Source organism: Physcomitrium patens, chromosome 9 (assembly GCF_059467195.1).
Source record: "Physcomitrium patens ecotype Gransden chromosome 9, ASM5946719v1, whole genome shotgun sequence".
Lineage (NCBI taxonomy): Eukaryota > Viridiplantae > Streptophyta > Bryopsida > Funariales > Funariaceae > Physcomitrium > Physcomitrium patens.
The window spans coordinates 15,015,070-15,034,525 of record NC_143418.1 but is presented as its reverse complement, the minus strand read 5'-3'; the positions used below and the strand labels follow the sequence as shown (position 1 = coordinate 15,034,525).

The following is a 19,456-nucleotide window of genomic DNA, read 5'->3' as shown; positions in this document are numbered from 1 at the left end:
GTCATAGGAACGATGCTCTGGAAGAGTATCCGCATTTTTTTTCTCAAATACATCTTAAAAATCTTGATATTGGCTTTAAATGCTATTTAAAGACTTTTGACCAATAGAAACAGGTGTGGCATAAATAGCACAAGGTGATCTTTTTTTTGTAGCATGCAAGAAAGTTCTTACACCTACAAATATAGATTTAATTATATTAGACTTATGACTTTCTATTTGATTTACTACGTTCTTAGTTATACTTTCAAAAAAGTCAAGACTATAAGAAGTCCAATTTATTTTAGGGTTATATTTTTTTAGTCATGATAAACCTAAAATGACTGGATTAGAGGGAGATCTAATGATATTAAATATTACAAAGCTAGTATGACTATTAGTTTCTACTTCTATAGGAAGGATTTTATGAGTAATATCTCTTAAAGACAATGAACAACCATCTGTGACTTCTACATGAACAAGTTTAGTTTTCTTCACTAAAAGTATGCTATGTCTTTTAATAAATTCTTCATCTAAAAAACATGTTGAGGCTCCTGAATCTAGCAAAACAAAGGCTTTGTGATGTTTAGGTCCTAGAATAATATTTATCGTAAAATATGGAGAGGATTTTGAGGAGAGAATAAGACCTTTACTAGGTGTTGTATAAGGTTCCAGCTGCAGAGTCCCTATTGTAGCTGGATAAATTTATTTTTTGACATGCTATCTTCTTTGATCGCCATATTGTCCATTTTATAGTTGCATCACTTATTTAGGCAATGTTGAGCAATGTGCTTCGGTTCTCCATAATATAAGCACAATCCTTCCTGATGATGACGAATCTTTTCTTGCTCAATAAGAGGTTTGAAACGTACTACATTAACTTATATATCCTCTACTCCCAAATGTATATGCTGAACAGATGTTGGTGTTGCCATTGAATTATAGTAATGTTGAGGTCTACTTGTACGGTTCTCACATTGGAATTCAAAAAGACAATTGTCACAATTCATAGCAAAGTCAATTGCTTGACTCAATGTTTGAGGATCAAGTAAGTTGAACATTAATTTTTTTACCTCATATAGTAATCCATAAAAAAAATTAGCTAACAAGTGTAGTATCATCCCACTTAATATCAATCGCAAGTTGTCAAAACTGTGAAGCATACAACGTTACTCATCGATTACCTTGTCGTAAAATATGGATCTTGTTGGTTGCAACACAAATTATATCGTGTTCTCGATATATGGATCAAAACTCCACCAAAAAAGTCTCCAGATTATCCAACATTGGATCTCGTCGTTCAAGAAAAGATGAAAATCATGATAATGGTGAACTTGAAAGAAGCGTATCAATGAATCTAACTTACGATCATGGAGTTGGATAGCTTTAGAGTTGAAGTTCAATCACAAATTGTACTTGATTGATAAATCCTCTAAACTTTCATCTGATGCCATCAAAATTCTCAGATAGGGTAATTCTAGGTTCTCTAACATTGGAAGGACGTTCTATCATAAGAGAAAGTACATGATTTGATACAGACATTGAAGTAATTCCAATCATTTTTATATTTGCACTTCCTACCAATCTTGTTTCTTCTTGTGGAAGTAAATTGAATTGATGCATTGTAAGCATTAACTCCCTCAATTGCTCTTGTATTTATTCCATTTCATTCTTCATTTCAGCAAGTTTTGCAATGATAACACTTAGAAAAAAAAATTGTGTAATATCGCTTAAGACAAATAGAAGAGAGGACTTGAGAACAAAAAAAATATTAAGAACAATATTAGTTTAAAAGAGGGTAATCCGTAACTTCTAATATGCTTATGTCTTATCAAAAGAAAGGAATAATCCACTCTTAATCAAGATTAGACAAAGCTTTGATTTTGTAAGTGTACTCTTGTCAGTCTGTTAAGGACAAGAACTTAATAAAGACAAATAAACAAGTGAAACTTCCTTCAAAGAAAGATGATAAAATAGAAATAAATCAATATGTATATTAAGAAAGAAACTGGAATGGCTATTGCCAAGAGACAAGAAAACTAGAGACCCTTGAAACTAGACTAGAAGCAAGAAAGGAGTTGACAAGAGTGAAGCCCTCTTCACTCTTGTCTCTATATATATTATCTAACTAGAGACCCTTGAAACTAGACTAGAAGCAAGAAAGGAGTTGACAAGAGTGAAGCTCTCTTCACTCTTGTCTCTATATATACTATCTAACTAGAGACTATGTGGCGATGTTCTATAGGACCTCCAATATATGTTGACTTTGCAAGACACATGCCTTAACTTACAAGGCTAGTTTTTCTACATGTAGGCTACATAATTAGCTTGTTTTTCAAGCTAATAACATGTGTGGCACATAGCCAACTTGATGACCATATTTCTAATCCAAAAAGTCAATTAAAGACATCTATAAAGTCAAAGCAGCATCTATCAAGCTTCTATCAAGCCTTCATAGCAAATATTATAGAATTAACTTATTTTTATCTATTTTTATGTACTTCTACCTATTTATAATTATAATTACTGTCTTACATGCATATTTTCGTGATACCTTGAACCTCAAATTGTGTCTTGGAGGAGATAATATTGCATTGTATAGTTATTGTGATGCGGATTGGATTGAAAATATAATGATAGATGATCAACAATGAAATATGTATTTTTTGTTAGAGTGGAAGCAATATTATGGAACGGCAAGAGACAATCAAGAATTTCAAGGTCTACAATGAAGGTCGAATATATGGAACAAGTTAAGATGCAATGAAGGTAATTTGACTAAAACAAATTTTAGAAGACATAGGACTTGTTTAGTTGGAAGCAATTCTAATAAAGTATAATAACCAAAAATGTTTTATTTTTATAAAGAATTCAAAGCATCACTTAAGAATCAAGTATATTGACATTTACATTACTTTATAAGACAGAAGATTAAAATGGAAGTGATTGATATGAAATATTGTACAGCAAAAGACATGCTTTTTGATTTACTAACAAAAGTACTAGTAAAAGATTGATATCAAAAGTTAATTAAGATAGTAGATTTAAAAACCTTTGAGTAATAACAAAATAGAAGTATAAAAATAAAAATAAGATATAATTATCTTAGTTAAGTTGCTAATGGTCAAAAGATAGTAAAAGAATGAAAATAACTTATTAATGTGATGGCTAGGGTTTGATGTGGCAACTAAGTTTATAAAAATCTAGAGTTAAGTAAGATGGATGAAGATGATTATAAATTAAGTTCAATTATAATAGATGTAAAATAATCTCATAAATAAAGAGTGTTGGAAGAGCTTCAATAGTATCATGTTTAAAATTTATCATAGGTAAAGAAATAACTAAATTTTTTCTTATTAATATCTATTGCTATTATAGATTGTCTAAGGATATTATATTAGATGGAAGGACTTAATTTGTATCAAGATTTTGGAAAATCTTTTTTAAGATTTTAAAGATGGATATAAATTTTTTTTCAATTTTTCATCCTCAAACTCATAAATAATTGGAATGGATGAATTAAGTTTTGGAGCAATATTTGAGATATACCATCAATTATTATTAAGATGATTGGACAACTTTTTTGCTATTGGCATAATTTGCATACAATAATTTGATACATTCTTTTGTTATCATCTACAATTTGATACTTTTGACTTTTCAAAATTTGATAATTTTGTGACAAAGGATATTATAAATCATTTGTCAGAGCTACATGCAATAATAAAGGTGTAATTAAAAGAAGCTCAAGAATAAAAAAAGATAAATGTAGATACCTATTATAAGAAACAATCATAATTCAACATTGATGATAAGATATGATTACTTTGTTATAATATCAAGACTATTTATTATTGTGATAAGTTATACTATTATAAGCTTGAATCTTTTTGTATTTGTGAATAAATCAATCTTGTTGTTTATTGATTGCACCTATTAAAATATATAAAGATTCATCTTGTATTCCACATATTTTATTTTAATCATATAAGATAATGATTATCTTGGAAAGAAGACAAATTCCACCTCATCTTATAAAAGTGGATATTAATCAAGTGTTTGAGGTGGAAGAAGTCTTAAATTTAATATTGTGCCAAAATAGATTGGAATATCTTATTCATTGGCATAGATAGAAATTAGTAATGCATATATATCAAAAACTCTTACAAATATAATGAAGAGGATTAAGGCTTTTTATTAATGACATCTATCAAAATTAAGATGTAAAAAAAATAAGTTCTATAAAAAATAATGACCAGTTCTTATGGAACTTGTCTTTAGAAGGAGAAGTAATGTCACAAATATATATATTTATTCCAATAATTTCTTATATGATTAAGTAAAAGTAGATAAAAATAAATTGTTTTCATACTATCTTCTAGAAAAGTTTTCTACAAGCTTCATAAATGTTACTTTGACTTTACACATGTTTGTAGTTAATTGATAGGCTAGAAACTTGGCCAACAAGTTAGTCACATAATACACATGTTAGTAGCTTATGGAATAAGCTAATTATATGGTGCACATATAGATAACTTGCTTTATAAGTTAAGATATATGTCTAGTAAAGTAAATATGTGTTGGAAGTTATATAGCATATTGTCATATAGCTCTTAGTTAGAAAGTATATATGGAGGTAAGAGTGAAGCCTCCTTCACTCTTATCAATGCCTTTCTAATCCTTAGTCTTGTTTCAAGACTTTTTAGTCTTCTTGTCTTTGACAATAGCCATTCCAGTTTAATCTATTACCATCTTTGAGTGATTTTTTAGTCTTTTTGAATGATATAAGAGTGTATCAAAGATTTCTTTTTTCAAGATTCTTATCCTTGAAAAAATATATGTATATATTTGAAAAAAGAAAAATAGATTTTTTTTACAAAAATAGAATATTCATAGCATACAAGTCAACTTTGTATTTGCATTTGCTATGCAAAAGATATGTCTTATACTTTGGCTTATTATTTATATAAAATACCTAAAAATATATATATTCTATTATATATGAGCCTTTGTCAAGATTCAACATCAATACTTATAAATTTCTAAGAATTTAAGTTTCAATCCAATATATAAATTTATTCACTTCTCAAATCATATCTTAAATATATTATATGAATCAAGTTGATTTAAAGACTCACTAAAGCCAAAAAAAAAGTTCATAATTTGATATTATCATATATGATCAAAACATAGTATTATATAAGAATATATACAACTGAGGTCCATTTATGATCAATTGAAAAAACAAGATATATAAAATATTCTACACACACATATACACATTTTTGAAAGTACATTAAAAAGCTAATTTGATCTAAACTCCAATTCTTTATTTGCATATCTTAAATATTTTATAAAGATAATAGTATAATTTCTATAAAAGAACTATAATTAATAAAGAAGTACATGTGAAAGAATTTAATTGCATCAATAAAATCATGATAGATTGAAATAGGTCAAAACTAAAGCTTAGCTTGGTAGACATTATAATTATATACATTAATATCAATCCATTAATGCAAGTACTTAATCTTTTTTTTTAAGATGTAGCTATTATAGCAATGTTGTGTATTTTTTGAATAATATTCAACTTCTTCTTGAGAAGCTTGATTTTTTAAAATTTTGATGGAATATAATCCAAATGTAAGGCAATTCACTTAAGATTTGTTTCAATATTTCTATCATCTTTAGATTTTAATCCTATTTAACAAAATCACATCTTTGTACACTATCTTCATAAGTTTTTATTTGATTTTGGTCATGGCTTTAATAGCCTTTGTGCTTATGCTTTAATGACCAAGTAGACACCACATATCTAATTAATTGATGAGGTTAATACCACGCCGATGCTACAATACTAATTGCAACTAGATTTGTTCAACATTTTCAAACAATCTATCCATGTAATATTATAAATTAAAAGCCTTGATATTGATGTCAATTGAGACCTAAAATCTATAGACATTATGATGCCGGAAGTAATTTTTTTTTAAATCCTTGCATCTAACATGATTCAATAGTGCCAATTTTCTTGCACATATTGTAATACTAGAAATAATTTGCTTGGCAACCTTGTAGATAATATGGCTCAACATTGTTAACTCTCTATGTATCACTTCTATATATAATACAACCTCAACATGCACCATATTTACAAAGCTACCAATGCACACCTTTATCGAGGCCCAAATTGCAAGTTCATTTTGAAGAATTGTCACACTTGCAAACAACATCTTTTTTTTCTTTCTAAAATAGGCTTTAAAAATGCATCATTTTTTATTAAAAAAGAAAGATGATTCAAGCACAATAGATAGAGGCATTCAAAATACTTGAGTCTAATGCCACAAAAGCTTTGTAAAAATTATGTAAAAAACTTAGTAGTATCATAATAATTTTCACTATAATATGTTGTCATATTATGTGAAGCCTTGCTTGAAAATGCATCGAGCACCTGACTCTAGAAGGTAAAAAGAGTATTGCAACAACAAGATTCTAATTCTAATAGAATCCTAAATAACTTCAATTAATCCTTAAAAATGTTAATCAAGCTTTAATCAATTCAAAGTAACCTCAAAAAAATTAAAAAAGAAGCATGAAAATATCCTAAAGAAATTTAAATGAAGTATTAAAATAAAATCTAAAATATATCTTAAATAAATTCCAACCAAATCTCACTTTGATCCTAGTTAAAATCTTAATAGTCTTTACTTAAATCCTAAGTCAAACGCTGATTAAATCCGAAATAAATCCTAAATCCTAACCAATTCCTAAATCCTAAATCAAACCTTAATTAAATTAACCTAATCTTAGGATAATTTAGAACCTTAATATCCAACAATTATATTATTGATCTTCCTTAAGATTTTTTATACCTTTCAAAAACTAAGTTGGCAATAAGTACACAACATTTGAAGAAGATCAAATTTATCAAATAGAAAATGAATCCTAAATTCCGCTCAGGTGTTTGCCACTCTCCTACTCCAATCTAAATGTTGAACTTCCAGTGCTAATATCTCCTTATGGAAGTATTGAATTGCCTCCAAAGTATACTTAAACTATGGAAAATCAAGTCTAGTCTTTATAAAAAAAAAATCACTTCAATCCAATTAATAAATTGCTAAAGATCTTTAAAATACTCAAAGACCTTCAAATTCTAATTTTTGATACCTCAATCCACAAAAAACTTTACACACTTTGATTTAATTGATCGATTAATTCCAAAATTTGCATACACATTAAAAACTAAAACTCCAATACATTGTTCAAAATTCACCTATACTTATACCACAAAATTCAAGAAATCTTTAATTTTATAAACATGTTTTTATTTTTTAAAATTTAATTCAATTACTAGCTTTGAAAATCTCCCAAAAATTGAATATTAACTTGATTGACATAAAATCAATGCATAAAAAATATCTCTGCAAGTCTACTCTCAAATTTCACTCTCGAATCTACAAAAAAACCCTAAAGTTGCTGTAGATATGCAGTTTTATATATCAGGATCTGATTTCAATCCAAGTTGACAATTGGTCCTCTCCAAGTATCAATATTTGATAATTTGACGTAATTTTTTCTTGAACTTATTAATAACTCCCTTCCAAACATGTCTATATCAATCACTTATTTCATTTACTTTGATTTGAGGTATTTATATCCCTACATAGCAAATAGAAGTCCCTTCTCTAAAAGGCAGCATTAAGACTAAACTTTTTATTACCTTCCTATCATTTATTCTTGTTTTTCTACCACATCTTCCTACTAGGCTCTTTTATAATAACATCCATGTTTTTATTTTTTACCATATAGTCATGTTACTACATAAAAATATACTTTTGGTTAACATTAATAAAGCCATCAAGAAATTGACTAACACTATCATGGATAAATACACCAAAATCACGAACTTCTAATCTATGATGTAAAGTACATGATGACTTTTGAAAATTAGCAAAACAATTGTTGGAACAAAGTGTAAATTTAAAATATTTTTTCAAAGACTTTGCTCTCAATAGCCCCTATAAGAAGCATTTTCTCTTGATCATACTTATTGACCAATTAGAGGGATCACCAAAAAGGAAGTTATTCTATCTTTTTCCTCCTACAATCTTGTTATAGTTACATTAAGTGATTGGAACTACATAACAACACCTATTCAATTAAAAGCCTCTAATTTTTTGGGTGTATATATATCAATATGAAATGTATGTGTAGCAATTAGGATGTGATTATAACCTAAATCTATATATAATATTGATGTAACAAGACTTTTTTACAATATAGTATTAAACAAAATAATTATTTAGTAATTGATTGCAGATTTTTAAAAAATAAAATACAAATATAAATTACAAATCACAATTATAATTGCTACAAATAACTTAAGTTGTGTTATCATTCTAATTAAAAACCTTATGTGATTGGAATTTTTTCAATAAAAGCTTAAAAAACTTAATGCAAAGACAGTTAGAACAAATCAACTAATCATCTTACTAATGAATAATGTATCTTTATACATTACATATGGTTAATCAATTCTTAGCACCAAAATTTGAGTATTTCTTTCAAATTCAACTTCTAAGATAAAACCTATAGATGTTAGGATAAGTGTTCTTTTGAAGAATTTTTTTGATATTTATATTAATAAATATCCACAAGCACAAATAATTTAATTTACATAAGATTGACTAATTAACAGCAATCCATTGGTTACTAATAGCTTGAGATAAAATCTTGTCATCAACAATCAATAAGTGTTTTTGCGACACCAAGCTCTTGAAAAGTGCACAAAAATTTATAGTGATCAACATTGATGAAGGAATAGTGGAAGTAGAGTTAATACATATACTTAAATATTTTTTTTATTGGAAAGACTAATATTAATAGAAAACATCCTGAAGCTACTTTTAAAAATGTCATAGTACATATTAAATTAAAGAATTAAAAGATCATACATCTTACTTACCAATGTGAAGCCTATCAAGGCAAGGATACCACCAATATGCTTAATAGGAAGCCAATGCTAGCATCTTTAATACAACTACAAAAACATCAAGGACTTTTGATTATTATTATTAATAATATTATTATATATACATATTCAATGTTTTTGATCCATATAACAACATTATTTACAATAGACTATAGAAACTTTAGATGTGTATTAATAAATTAAAACTTCTGTAGGTTTTCAAAGATCTACAAAAAGAATAATAAATGTAACTAAAAAGTTTTAGAAGGTCCTTAAATCTGCACTTTATTGTATGTTTGTGATTTTATCTACTCTTTTAATTACATGATCTATAAAAATATTCAATATTGAATCTCTATAAATCTTTAAAACATCAAAATTTTGTTAAAAAATCCTTAGAATGAAGGTTATCTATTCATTTCTATTTAAGAATATATGAATGTCTATTTAATCAACGACTAGGAAAAAAAATTAATTAAATAATCACATCCAATCTCTTAATTTGGTTTTGAGATTTTAAAATATTATTAAAATCAATATTTAGATTATTAAATTTAATATTATAGACTAAAAATAGTATAATTATAAAAATCATCTTTTATAATAAGGTTATTTTTAATAATTAGATGGATTTATTTAAATTAAAACAAATGAAAGCCATGACAAGTATTATGATAAGTGTGATATATGTAATAATTTAACCTAAAATTGAAGTTTAAGAAAGTCTACAAAAATATTTTATTTATAAATTATTAGGTTAAAAATAAAAAATCAAATTGCTTTGACAATAAAAGAAATGGAAAGTTAGTAAAATAGTTTGATCATCTTTTTTTATTTCTAAAATACATCTCAATAATATATATATAGATTTCTTCATTAAATTTAACTTTATAACATAATTTTAATTTATTTATAAACAGCTTGGTTTTGATTAAGAAATATTATTGTTAATTAAACTTATAAAATTTTGTTAATATCTTAATCAAGAAATATAATGTTTGTAATGAATATTTTCTATTATTGTATTAAATATGTTGTACTTGTTGCATAATTTATTTAAATTTTCTATTTGAAATCTAATAAACCATTTCCATAATTTTGATAGTGAATATAACCAAAATTTAAAATGCAATTTTTTAAATTATTATTAAATAATTTATGAAAAATAGAAAAAAAAAATTATGGTATATAAGAATTCAAGGAAAAAAAAATAGATAAGATGAATTAAATGGATAGTTTTAAAAGAATCCAAGCTTTTATAATTGAGATTCTTACTTAGTTGATTTTTTATTTTATTTTTCTTTTAATTGTACATCTTTTAAAGAAAGCCACATTACATGTTTTATTTCAGATTCTTTTGAGGCTATTAAAAGAAATAAATATAAATTTTGTATTAATATTGAGTTCTTTCTATAAATAATTTAAATATCTTTTAGATAACAACAACTAGGTTATAAAATCTTTTCTATCTAAATTTCTAAAATATTTTATTTTAAATCAGAAAATTAAAAAATTGAAAATTGGATATCATAATCATAAAATAAATAATTTATAAATTTTAAAAACTTATATTTTTAAATCCTAATATATATATATATATATATATATATATATATTGTGAAAAATTTATATAAGTTATGAATATTATTTTTAAATTATTCCAACACATAGAATCAATTGATTATGATGCTTGTGGCTCATTTAAATAAAGAAGTGATTACAGAAAACAATATGGTAAGGTTGTAGAACTTTAGTTCTTAAAAATCAATCTATAAAAAAAATAAAAAATAAAATAAAATCCCTTTACAAACTTCTATTTAGTTTTTCATCTAGACATAAAAATATTTTTTATTTAAATCTTTGTGATTTTGAATTGATTTTAGTAATGTGGTATGTCAAATTAATCTCAGATACTTTGCAGCTAAACAACAATTGTTATTAGAAGGACTTTTCTTACTAAATGTTTTTTTTTTTTTTCAATTTTAATTCTTCAAATAATTACTAAATTTAATTCACTAAAAAACTTTAGGATTTAATAAATAAATAGTTATGAGTTGAAAAATGTACTATTGTTCTCTTAAAAGTTGCGATCTTCAACCTAGAATATGATATGATATTTTTTAAGAAGTATGATTATTTTTTATTTTAATATCTTGGTTGTAGATCAAAGCACCAAGATTTTATTTTAAGGTTTTTAAAACATCTAAGACACAAGGAAATATGACTTAAATTCAATAAAAAAATGACTCTCACTTTTTCTACCCACAACCTGAAGTTATTTTAAAATTTGGATTTAAAGAACCATGTGAATTCAAAACGGATATATATAGATATATATATTTGCACACAAATAATTCAAACAATGATCAAAGAATTTATATCTTTTGTTTTGACACAAACAGAACATTTGCAATGCATTGATTAGTATGAGTGGGAAATGCATCCATTATTAAGACACACACTCACACATACCCCTTGAAATAATTTCAATAGATACTAATTGTGATGCACATTGACACATGTGAGCTGTTGTTGCCCATTGCACGTCCTTCACAAGGTCACATCCATTCAATCCATTACCCCTCAAAATCAATGCAAAATTGGATCTATCAAACTTATTGCAGCCACTTCCATGTCTGTCAGACAGACAAGACCCATGGCACCCTAAAATCAATAATAAATTATATATATATATATATATATATTCTTTTGAAACTCTATTGCAGATAAAAGATAAGAGCATCCAAAAAACATTTGAAACAGAGTCAACGATGGATCCAAGTTGTCTGAGGATGCATGCACTTGTTTTGTTTTGTTCTGCTTGCTTGCTTGCTTTTGCCCATGCTTTTTGCTCACCATCACAGGTCAGAACTGCAACTCCACTACCATCTCTCCCTTTCAAGCATCTCTTACTAGAACCTTCTGTCCCTGTTCTCGTTGTCTCACAGTATCCAATGCTTGCTACAGTTCCTAGAATGACTATAGTCACTGAGATCATCAGTATTTTTAGGCGGTGTGGGGCTTTGTAGGTGGCATGCTTCTATTGAGACACATTTATAATTCCTAAATTTGCAGTCACTAAAGTTGATAAATAAGAGCTTTTCGTTTGTGGATCTGGATTCTTTGACATTTGGGAGATGGTGTGTTTTGTAAATGTTATTTGTTCAAAGCAGCGGAGATGGGTCCACAGACACAGACCAGAGGAACTGACGCTGTTTGAAACAGTGGAAAATTTGATAATGGGTGTGAGAGACTGTAACACTAAATATATATATATATATATATATGTTGTCAGTTTTGAGATGGTACTGATTGTGTGAACTGTTGGTGGAGGAAGTTGGTAGTTGGGTTGCTGATGCAAATTTTGCTGCGATGGTCACATCCGCACAAGCCATCCTCGTGTTTCAGACACAACGCATCTGCATTGAACAGTTAGTGTTGACACGCTTGAGAATCTTTCAGATTGTGAGTCCAAAAACTCGCCACTGATTACAGAAATATGGGTTGTCTGTTTACATCCTATTGAATGACATGAAAAGAAGCTACAATGCCCACTATTATTCACAGAACTCTTGCACCTCGGAACTGGATGTCGCCACTCTAGAGAATTGCTTATTTCCTTTAAGATTTCGCATCCTAATTAAAACACACAGCCATTCCGGTAACTCAAACGACCCCAGTTCCTACTAACTAAAACCCATTGTGTGATTCTAAGATGCAGCTCCTCCACGGCTACCAAGCTAAACTGCTCGACTTTTCCCAGTGGAAGCGTCTTCAAATTGGTCGTTGGTAGCGTGGCGTGAATCTTCCTTCTGGGCGACGTGAGAGCCTTGCGACCGATTATACTCGGGGTGCACACCTGTAGCAAAATACATGGTAGTCAACTTTACAGAACCTTTCATACGCGGAGCTGAACTCGAGATTGTCGATCGGGACTAGGTTACACAAGTCAGGCCTAAACAATTGGCAAAAAAAAAAAAAAAAAAACGATGTGCTCTTGCAAACAAAGTGATTGTCTAATGCGGGTGATTGACAAGTGCTGTTGCAATTACCTGCGTCCGCAGATAGGTCTCGGTTAGCAGTCATGCCACTCTGCATCTCCCCCACATGATCTTCCTTCTGCGCCTTCTTGTCTAGAACTGCCTTCACAGCCTCGCTATACCTTTCGCCACATCTTTCGCCATAGCCTTCATCTGAAGAGCGTGTTGTGTACCCCGCACCGTATGAATCTTCCATGTCATCCCTAAATCAAACCCACCTCACCCAACTCACTGTCACTTGAAAACTCTTATTTCCAATTCAAGGAATTCTTTAGAGGCAACGACCACGACTGCAAGGAAAACTCAAGGCTAATCAGCAATCGTTCGGGTACTGAAAACATCTAGTAATGATACTGCGTGCATTTTCAGAAAATTTCCACGCAAAGTGAGACTCTAAGTTTTAACAAAAAGACCTCCATTTCAACATTAAAGATACACAGCTTTAGATTGAGGGTACACACCTGTAGGCATGGCGTTCCGCACCGGTCTGAGCCTTCTCCATTTCTCTATCTGCTTCACAAAACTCTGATTCCCTAAATGTGGCTGATCAAACTCAAAGTTAATCAAAACGTTATGCTACTTTCGCAAACGGATCTGAGTTAAAATCTGAAGCGGAAGAAGTTTAAATAAACACTGACGAACCTAATCTCTGTCTACTCCCACCGCTAGCTTCACCTTGTGCCGAAGGAGAATAATAGCACAACCGCCAGTAAGAATAAGTTAGACAAATCAATGCAAGGTTTGCATATGGGTTAGCTGAGCACTTGGCACGGCATGGCAGCATTTGAGCCAAGTGTCAACAATTCGCCGTGACAGAAGTAGGCTGCCCCATCAGCTTACAAGCGCCAGTTGTACAATTGGCCTTGGTTGGGAAACGGTGGAAACAGCATGGCTTCTAACGACGATTCAAATTTATAGGAATTTCTGAGGGCATTTCGAACTTAATAGGGTACAACACTACCAGGAGGAAATTCACTTAATTTGGATATATCAGATTTAGGTCACGTCATCGAATTGGAAATTCCTACAAATAATTGAGTAATAAGTGCATAGGAGACGAACTGAAATCAAAGTCTCATTTTCTTTATTAAAGAAAATTGGCCGGGACTATTTTTTTTTCTCACGCAAGTACATGAGCATTTTACGAAACTCGTGTGCGCTACTCCAAGATAGAGTAAAGCTGGGATGACCAGGCAATCATCCACGGCTAGGAAGAATTACATGCATTAAGGCACATACAGGCCCACAACACAACTACACTAAACAAAAATTGGGGAGGTATCAAATCAAGGAGTGCGTTGGACTCCGGGATAAAAACTACAAAAAAAATGAAGGGGTTGTTCAGCATGCAAGAACCAAACTACGAAGTGGTCCTTGCAGAGGACGAGTGGCGTGATGTAGCCGACTGTAAAACTTTCAGTGCAGACTACAAGACCTCCGTGGCCCTACCGTAATATCTATTGATAAAAGCGCTCTGCAACACGACCAATGGAAAAAGTTAATCCCAGACTTACATTAAAACCATTTAGCCATTGCAGAAGACTTATTATTTCGAAGTAATCCGAAAGTCTGCTCTAACCAGAGAAACCATTTCAAAATGAAATATTCATCTATAAAGTCCCTGAATTCCAATTCCGTCACAAACAGATAAACATGAACATCGTTTTTTACTACAGTAGAATCATTAAATGCTAGGGGTTACACAAAGACAGTTACTACACATACCTTGTACCCTTTCTCCCAAAAGGTTGGTTCGTACATAGCCTATGGAAAGTAACTGTAAGCATAATCATGAACGTACCTTCATCTCTGATATATCGGGGTACTTGTCGCTCTTGACAGGATAAAACTTGTAAAATTTCATATTCTGAAATCCCTCTAACAAATCTTTGCTCATGTCTTCCAGTGCCTTTTTACGTGCCGATTTGGCCTCTCGAACTTTTTTCTTCTCCTTCCCAACAAGTTCCTTCAGAAAATCCTATACAAATCCACAGAACAGGAAAAACATGTGATATTTTGGAGTCAAGCAACATCACAATAATAAATGATAGATTGGAATAAGAATTCTATGTTGACGAATCGAGGGAAACATGAAAAGATAACATGGCTACATACCATAAACTTCTTACGCTCATCGGCAGGCAATTCCTCTTCGGCGATAAGGTTGTCGACGAACTCCTTCAATATTGAACACAAACAGGTTCAGTCCACTGGACCAACCAGTATCGAAGTTTGAAGTTACAACTCAATAACGTGTAATTCTCAAAACGTCACTGATGAAACAAAAGACTCCTCAGTAGGACATGGAAAACGGAAGTGATTAATCTTACATCGAACTCGTCGAATTGCCAATCATACTCGCAGACCACCTGGCGTATGAAGCGACAAAGGTTGAACAGAATACCCAGTGTCAAACAACCAGCTTCTTTACTGTCCTTAGGTGATAAAAAGAACCACACAGTCGCTCACCAAAAAGTGTTTAAGCCACTTATAACTGGTTAATGAAACTGGATTGACAATCTGTCTGATGGCATTTAAATCAAATGCTTATTCATCGACAAAGCTTATGTTTTCGGGCTAAAGAAAAAGCAAAAAGGAATAATGAAAGTACCGGAGGTTTGCTCTCGTCTTCGAAAGGGTACATGATGTTCACAACAGTCTCATCCACTGTTTCGTCCTCCTTCATAGGTGAATAAATATCTGGAAATCATGAACAGTCAAGTTACAATTCTTCCCTAATCCACTTTTGGATACCAATATCTAACACACCTGAAACCAGAACCCACAAACTAAAATTCACCTTACATTACACACGGTGCCTAAAAATTAATACGTGATGGGAAGCTTCGACACACTTATCGTAAAAATCCATTATATCTCTTCATTTCATCACAGTTATCCGGCATTACTTACAAGGAAGGCAGTACTCGTACTTCTTTATCCTCTCTTGCTTCAACTGCTTCAGAGCAGCCCTGCAATGTCATACACAGAATCAAGCTAATATACTCCACAGCATATGGACAAACATCTGCAAATGTCCCAGTTCGGAAGTACAACTAAAGGTGATCCACTGTACAGAAGAAACTCACCTTCTTTGAGTGCACTTTAAGGTGAAAATTTTTGTCCTAACCCGCTCAACTGCACGTACGCTGCAACACGTATAATAATATAAGTGAACGAGACACAATTACTGCATCCAAGTAATAGAACTTAAACATTTGACAACTAAGGCTTATCTGCGCACACGCTGAGGCAACCATAAAAGCCAAAAAAGGAAAGGACGCGAAGTAAAACCACTCACTCCATCACATCAGGTGGGATAAATGGAGCCCAGTCCATTTTCATCTCTTTCATTGGCACTATAAGCTCCTCTTCTCTCTGCACAGACTTAATGCCTATCTTGTCGGAAGGAGGAAACGGGGATGTTACCTGCAGATGTACAAACTCTACTTATTGGTTATCTTACACACACGTCGTTATTTCAAAAAAACGATGTAAAGATACTGTTGATAGAATTAAGTAACCGGGCGTAGCTACATGTATTCATGTAAAGTTAGCGTAATGTAAGGATACAACGCAGTTGCACCAACTCGGAGGCATGGTTGAGATAGGTACCGCGACAACAGCAGGAATATGAATGACTCTTGAGTTCTCGGTGAAATGCACCAGTTGCGCTGAAGCCACAGTCAAAAAATAATGGTAAGAATTAAGGGAAAAACTCGACAGGATACTCTGAGGTCCGATGAAGTGAACATATCATTAGAGCAATCAACAGTTATTCGAAGATCCAAAAAAGGAAATTTGTCCATAGACGGAGGACAGAGCCTCACAGTTGAACAAATACACTTCCCAAATATAATTTAACGAAATCTACACCATCCTCGTCACTGGTCAGACACGAATATCCATCAACAACACTCAGAAACATAGGACAGGGATTGGCCACTACTAAAACATCGAGTGAGATACTTACGCTCTGTGCATCCAAAAAGATACACACGTTTGCCGTATAATTTTCCTCCTTCTTCAAACTCACTCTGCACCACAGTTCACGGGAAGCTTCACATTTTGAGAAAATAGTAATTTCAGTTTTGCGAGGCATTCAAAGAAACAGTGTACACATTCATAAAACCATACTCCATTTCCTACTCCTGTGGTAATTGGTCATTTGACGCGCCACCATTTACAAGACAGACAAGGCAGATCCAAGTTACTGATGAAGAGATTAAGTAATAGCAGTCGTAGCCCATAGTCTGGGCTGCTCGGCCTGAGACTTCGAAAGATATTTCATCCTCCAAGTAGTAATATTTTTACAACGATGATGTTGAGGATTACTTTTAATAATGTTTCACAGATTCAGAGGTTCAAAATGTAATGCTATGACACCTTAAGACAGTTTGATTTCATGGAGGAAACAGAGCGGAACCATGCCAAAGGAATCCAGTTCATAGAAACTGGTTTCATTCGCGCAGGGAAGAAGTGGCGGGATTAACTCCTCGTCGCTGAGCATGATATAAATACTTCGTCTAAGTGCCTCATACAGTAGAAGAACCACCAGGCGATAGTGAGGCTACATACCATAAGGGAGAGAAGCTACAAATTCACCATTATTTACTAAAGAATAAGCACAGGTACTTAACATTGTCCGTATGAAAAAAGACGAGAAGTGGAAGCGTTTACCTCCAGGTTTGAAAAATCCCAATCAATCTCGTAAACATGATCGTACTGGTCCCACTCTGTGCCCACTGGAAAAGCTTCCTTCCAAAGAGTTCCCTGCAATATTAACAAGGACAACTAATTCAATACCGATTTCAAATGCGCAGAGAACCATACCAGCGTGAGCTACTAGAAAATCAACAGGAAAATGCGTTCTGACCAGCATCGATAGTCATTCTACAGTGTAAGTTAATGCTGACCAATAAAAGAAGGCAAACGAGAACGGTACTCGACAATGAAGAACATATCAGGAAGAAAAAATAAGTCAATTGCTCTCGATGCAGCAAGCTCAAGCGCTAAGGCAAGACAGGAAGGCACACCAGAGGTCGATATTCTTCGTCAAAAACTTCGGATGGAGGTTTGGCTTTCACTTTTGAAACCCGTCGCTTGGACGTGGTAGCCATGTTAGACTTAGGCTGTGGCATCCAGCCAACAACTCTCACTCCGGCGCAACAGAATTATTATGCAACTCCCGGCGCGCACAGACACCTCTGGCGACTTTCACTTCTTATTAATCAATGGGACAGCAGAAGTCCTTTCGCTATGTACTTCCCGTAAAATTCTCTCTCCCAACTATCCCGCTCAATCAACTAACTCCCAAATATCTACACTTGCTCGACAACCTACAGCTAAGCTCGATAGAGAAACAAACAAACAAGCGTACAGACAGCTGCGAGATACACAACCGAATCTCCCGCAGGTGATGCGCTCATACTCAAGCTAGAGCAACAGCAACGAAATGTAGAAGCTATAACGACGTGAACTTTCTACGCGCGGAGAGATCCCCGTCGACCAAGCAACCCCCAACCAGGTCTATGCAAGCACTCTGATCACAATCTACGCTCCCAAACCCGAAAACTCCAGACAAACTACCCAGCAGGAAAAAATCAGTATTCGAATGAACACACTCTCAACAGCAATCTAGGCATCACCTACATCAACTTAGCCAACGAAATGCAGCGGGCTCCTCTCGCTTCAGTTTCCAGAAGCGAAGTGCCAAGCAAATCCGGCCCCAAACTGACTGAATGAATAATCTGTAATGGTATCCTCAGAACAGCAGGAAAAAATTCAGATGGACGATGAATAAACGCATTGCATGGTCGATAATCTAAGTCTCGGTTTGAATGCCTCTGAATTACCGCATGGCACAGCTAAGCGCAGCGAGAAATTGCAGCGTCATGATTGATGAGCATACATACCATTTGCAGCGGCAGCGACCGGCTGAGCCCGTCCAAGCTGTCCGTTGGCGAGGAAACCCTAGCCCTTGGTGGACCCGGCACTGAACGACTCTCGCTCGCCGGAAATGGCAACTTCCTCTGACAAAAATTGCAACGACGCCACACAGACTTTGCTATTTGCTGTGAAACAGAAACTCAGCCACCCCCACCCCCCCCCGTCGGGGCATTCCTTCCTTGATTTCGTGATGAAAACGATGGATATCGTGAGATGCATTTGTGAGACCCTCCGATAACCTGCATACACCCTTCCGATAACCTGTATAAACCCTCTTCTGCACTAGTCCTGCTGTGATCCAGCGGTTCTCTCATGGTTGTTACTTCTCAAACCAGACGGAAGTTGTTTCTTGCTTACCTTTTACTTTATGATTTTCTAAGGTTAGGTGATAAATTTTTGCATTGTGAACTAAAAATGATTATTAAATTTAAGTTAATTACTCGGTACAATATATATTTATATATATAATGGCACATTGAATATATATAAAAATCAGTTTTAGCATGAATATAAATATTTT

At 32.3% G+C, this 19,456-nt stretch overlaps 2 protein-coding genes across 2 annotated transcripts; both read right to left on the bottom strand.

Moving 5' to 3' along the window:
- Nucleotides 1-12,400: 12,400 nt before the first annotated feature.
- Nucleotides 12,401-14,055, bottom strand: LOC141045814 (uncharacterized). Its single transcript, XM_073536469.2, has 3 exons — nucleotides 13,449-14,055; nucleotides 13,000-13,190; nucleotides 12,401-12,806 (listed from the first exon to the last, which is right to left on the bottom strand). The coding sequence occupies exons 1-3, from the start codon at nucleotides 13,487-13,489 to the stop codon at nucleotides 12,688-12,690; spliced, it is 351 nt and encodes a 116-aa protein (XP_073392570.1). The 5' UTR covers nucleotides 13,490-14,055; the 3' UTR covers nucleotides 12,401-12,687.
- On the bottom strand, nucleotides 14,050-19,250 carry LOC112287001 (protein HEAT INTOLERANT 4). The gene is made up of 13 exons (XM_090253338.1): nucleotides 19,184-19,250; nucleotides 18,903-19,075; nucleotides 17,668-17,760; nucleotides 16,961-17,024; nucleotides 16,603-16,661; nucleotides 16,289-16,416; nucleotides 16,077-16,136; nucleotides 15,901-15,959; nucleotides 15,599-15,687; nucleotides 15,318-15,356; nucleotides 15,103-15,165; nucleotides 14,789-14,965; nucleotides 14,050-14,461 (listed from the first exon to the last, which is right to left on the bottom strand). The coding sequence occupies exons 1-13, from the start codon at nucleotides 19,248-19,250 to the stop codon at nucleotides 14,414-14,416; spliced, it is 1,119 nt and encodes a 372-aa protein (XP_090109464.1). The 3' UTR covers nucleotides 14,050-14,413.
- Between the last annotated feature and the right edge of the window lie 206 nt (nucleotides 19,251-19,456).

What these genes read in the sequence shown, in the direction of transcription:
- LOC141045814 (XM_073536469.2), bottom strand. Translation starts at nt 13,489, where the DNA reads ATGGAGAAGGCTCAGACCGGTGCGGAACGCCATGCCTACAG. An exon ending in GCGGAACGCCATGCCTACAG is followed by an intron (nt 13,191 to 13,448) that starts GTGTGTACCCTC and finishes GGTTTGATTTAG; the next exon opens with GGATGACATGGAAGATTCAT. An exon ending in AGACCTATCTGCGGACGCAG is followed by an intron (nt 12,807 to 12,999) that starts GTAATTGCAACA and finishes ATTTTGCTACAG; the next exon opens with GTGTGCACCCCGAGTATAAT.
- LOC112287001 (XM_090253338.1), bottom strand. Translation starts at nt 19,250, where the DNA reads ATGAGAGAACCGCTGGATCACAGCAGGACTAGTGCAGAAGAGGGTTTA. An exon ending in GGTCGCTGCCGCTGCAAATG is followed by an intron (nt 17,761 to 18,902) that starts GTATGTATGCTC and finishes TTAATATTGCAG; the next exon opens with GGAACTCTTTGGAAGGAAGC. An exon ending in AAGACGAGAGCAAACCTCCG is followed by an intron (nt 15,357 to 15,598) that starts GTACTTTCATTA and finishes TTCATACGCCAG; the next exon opens with GTGGTCTGCGAGTATGATTG.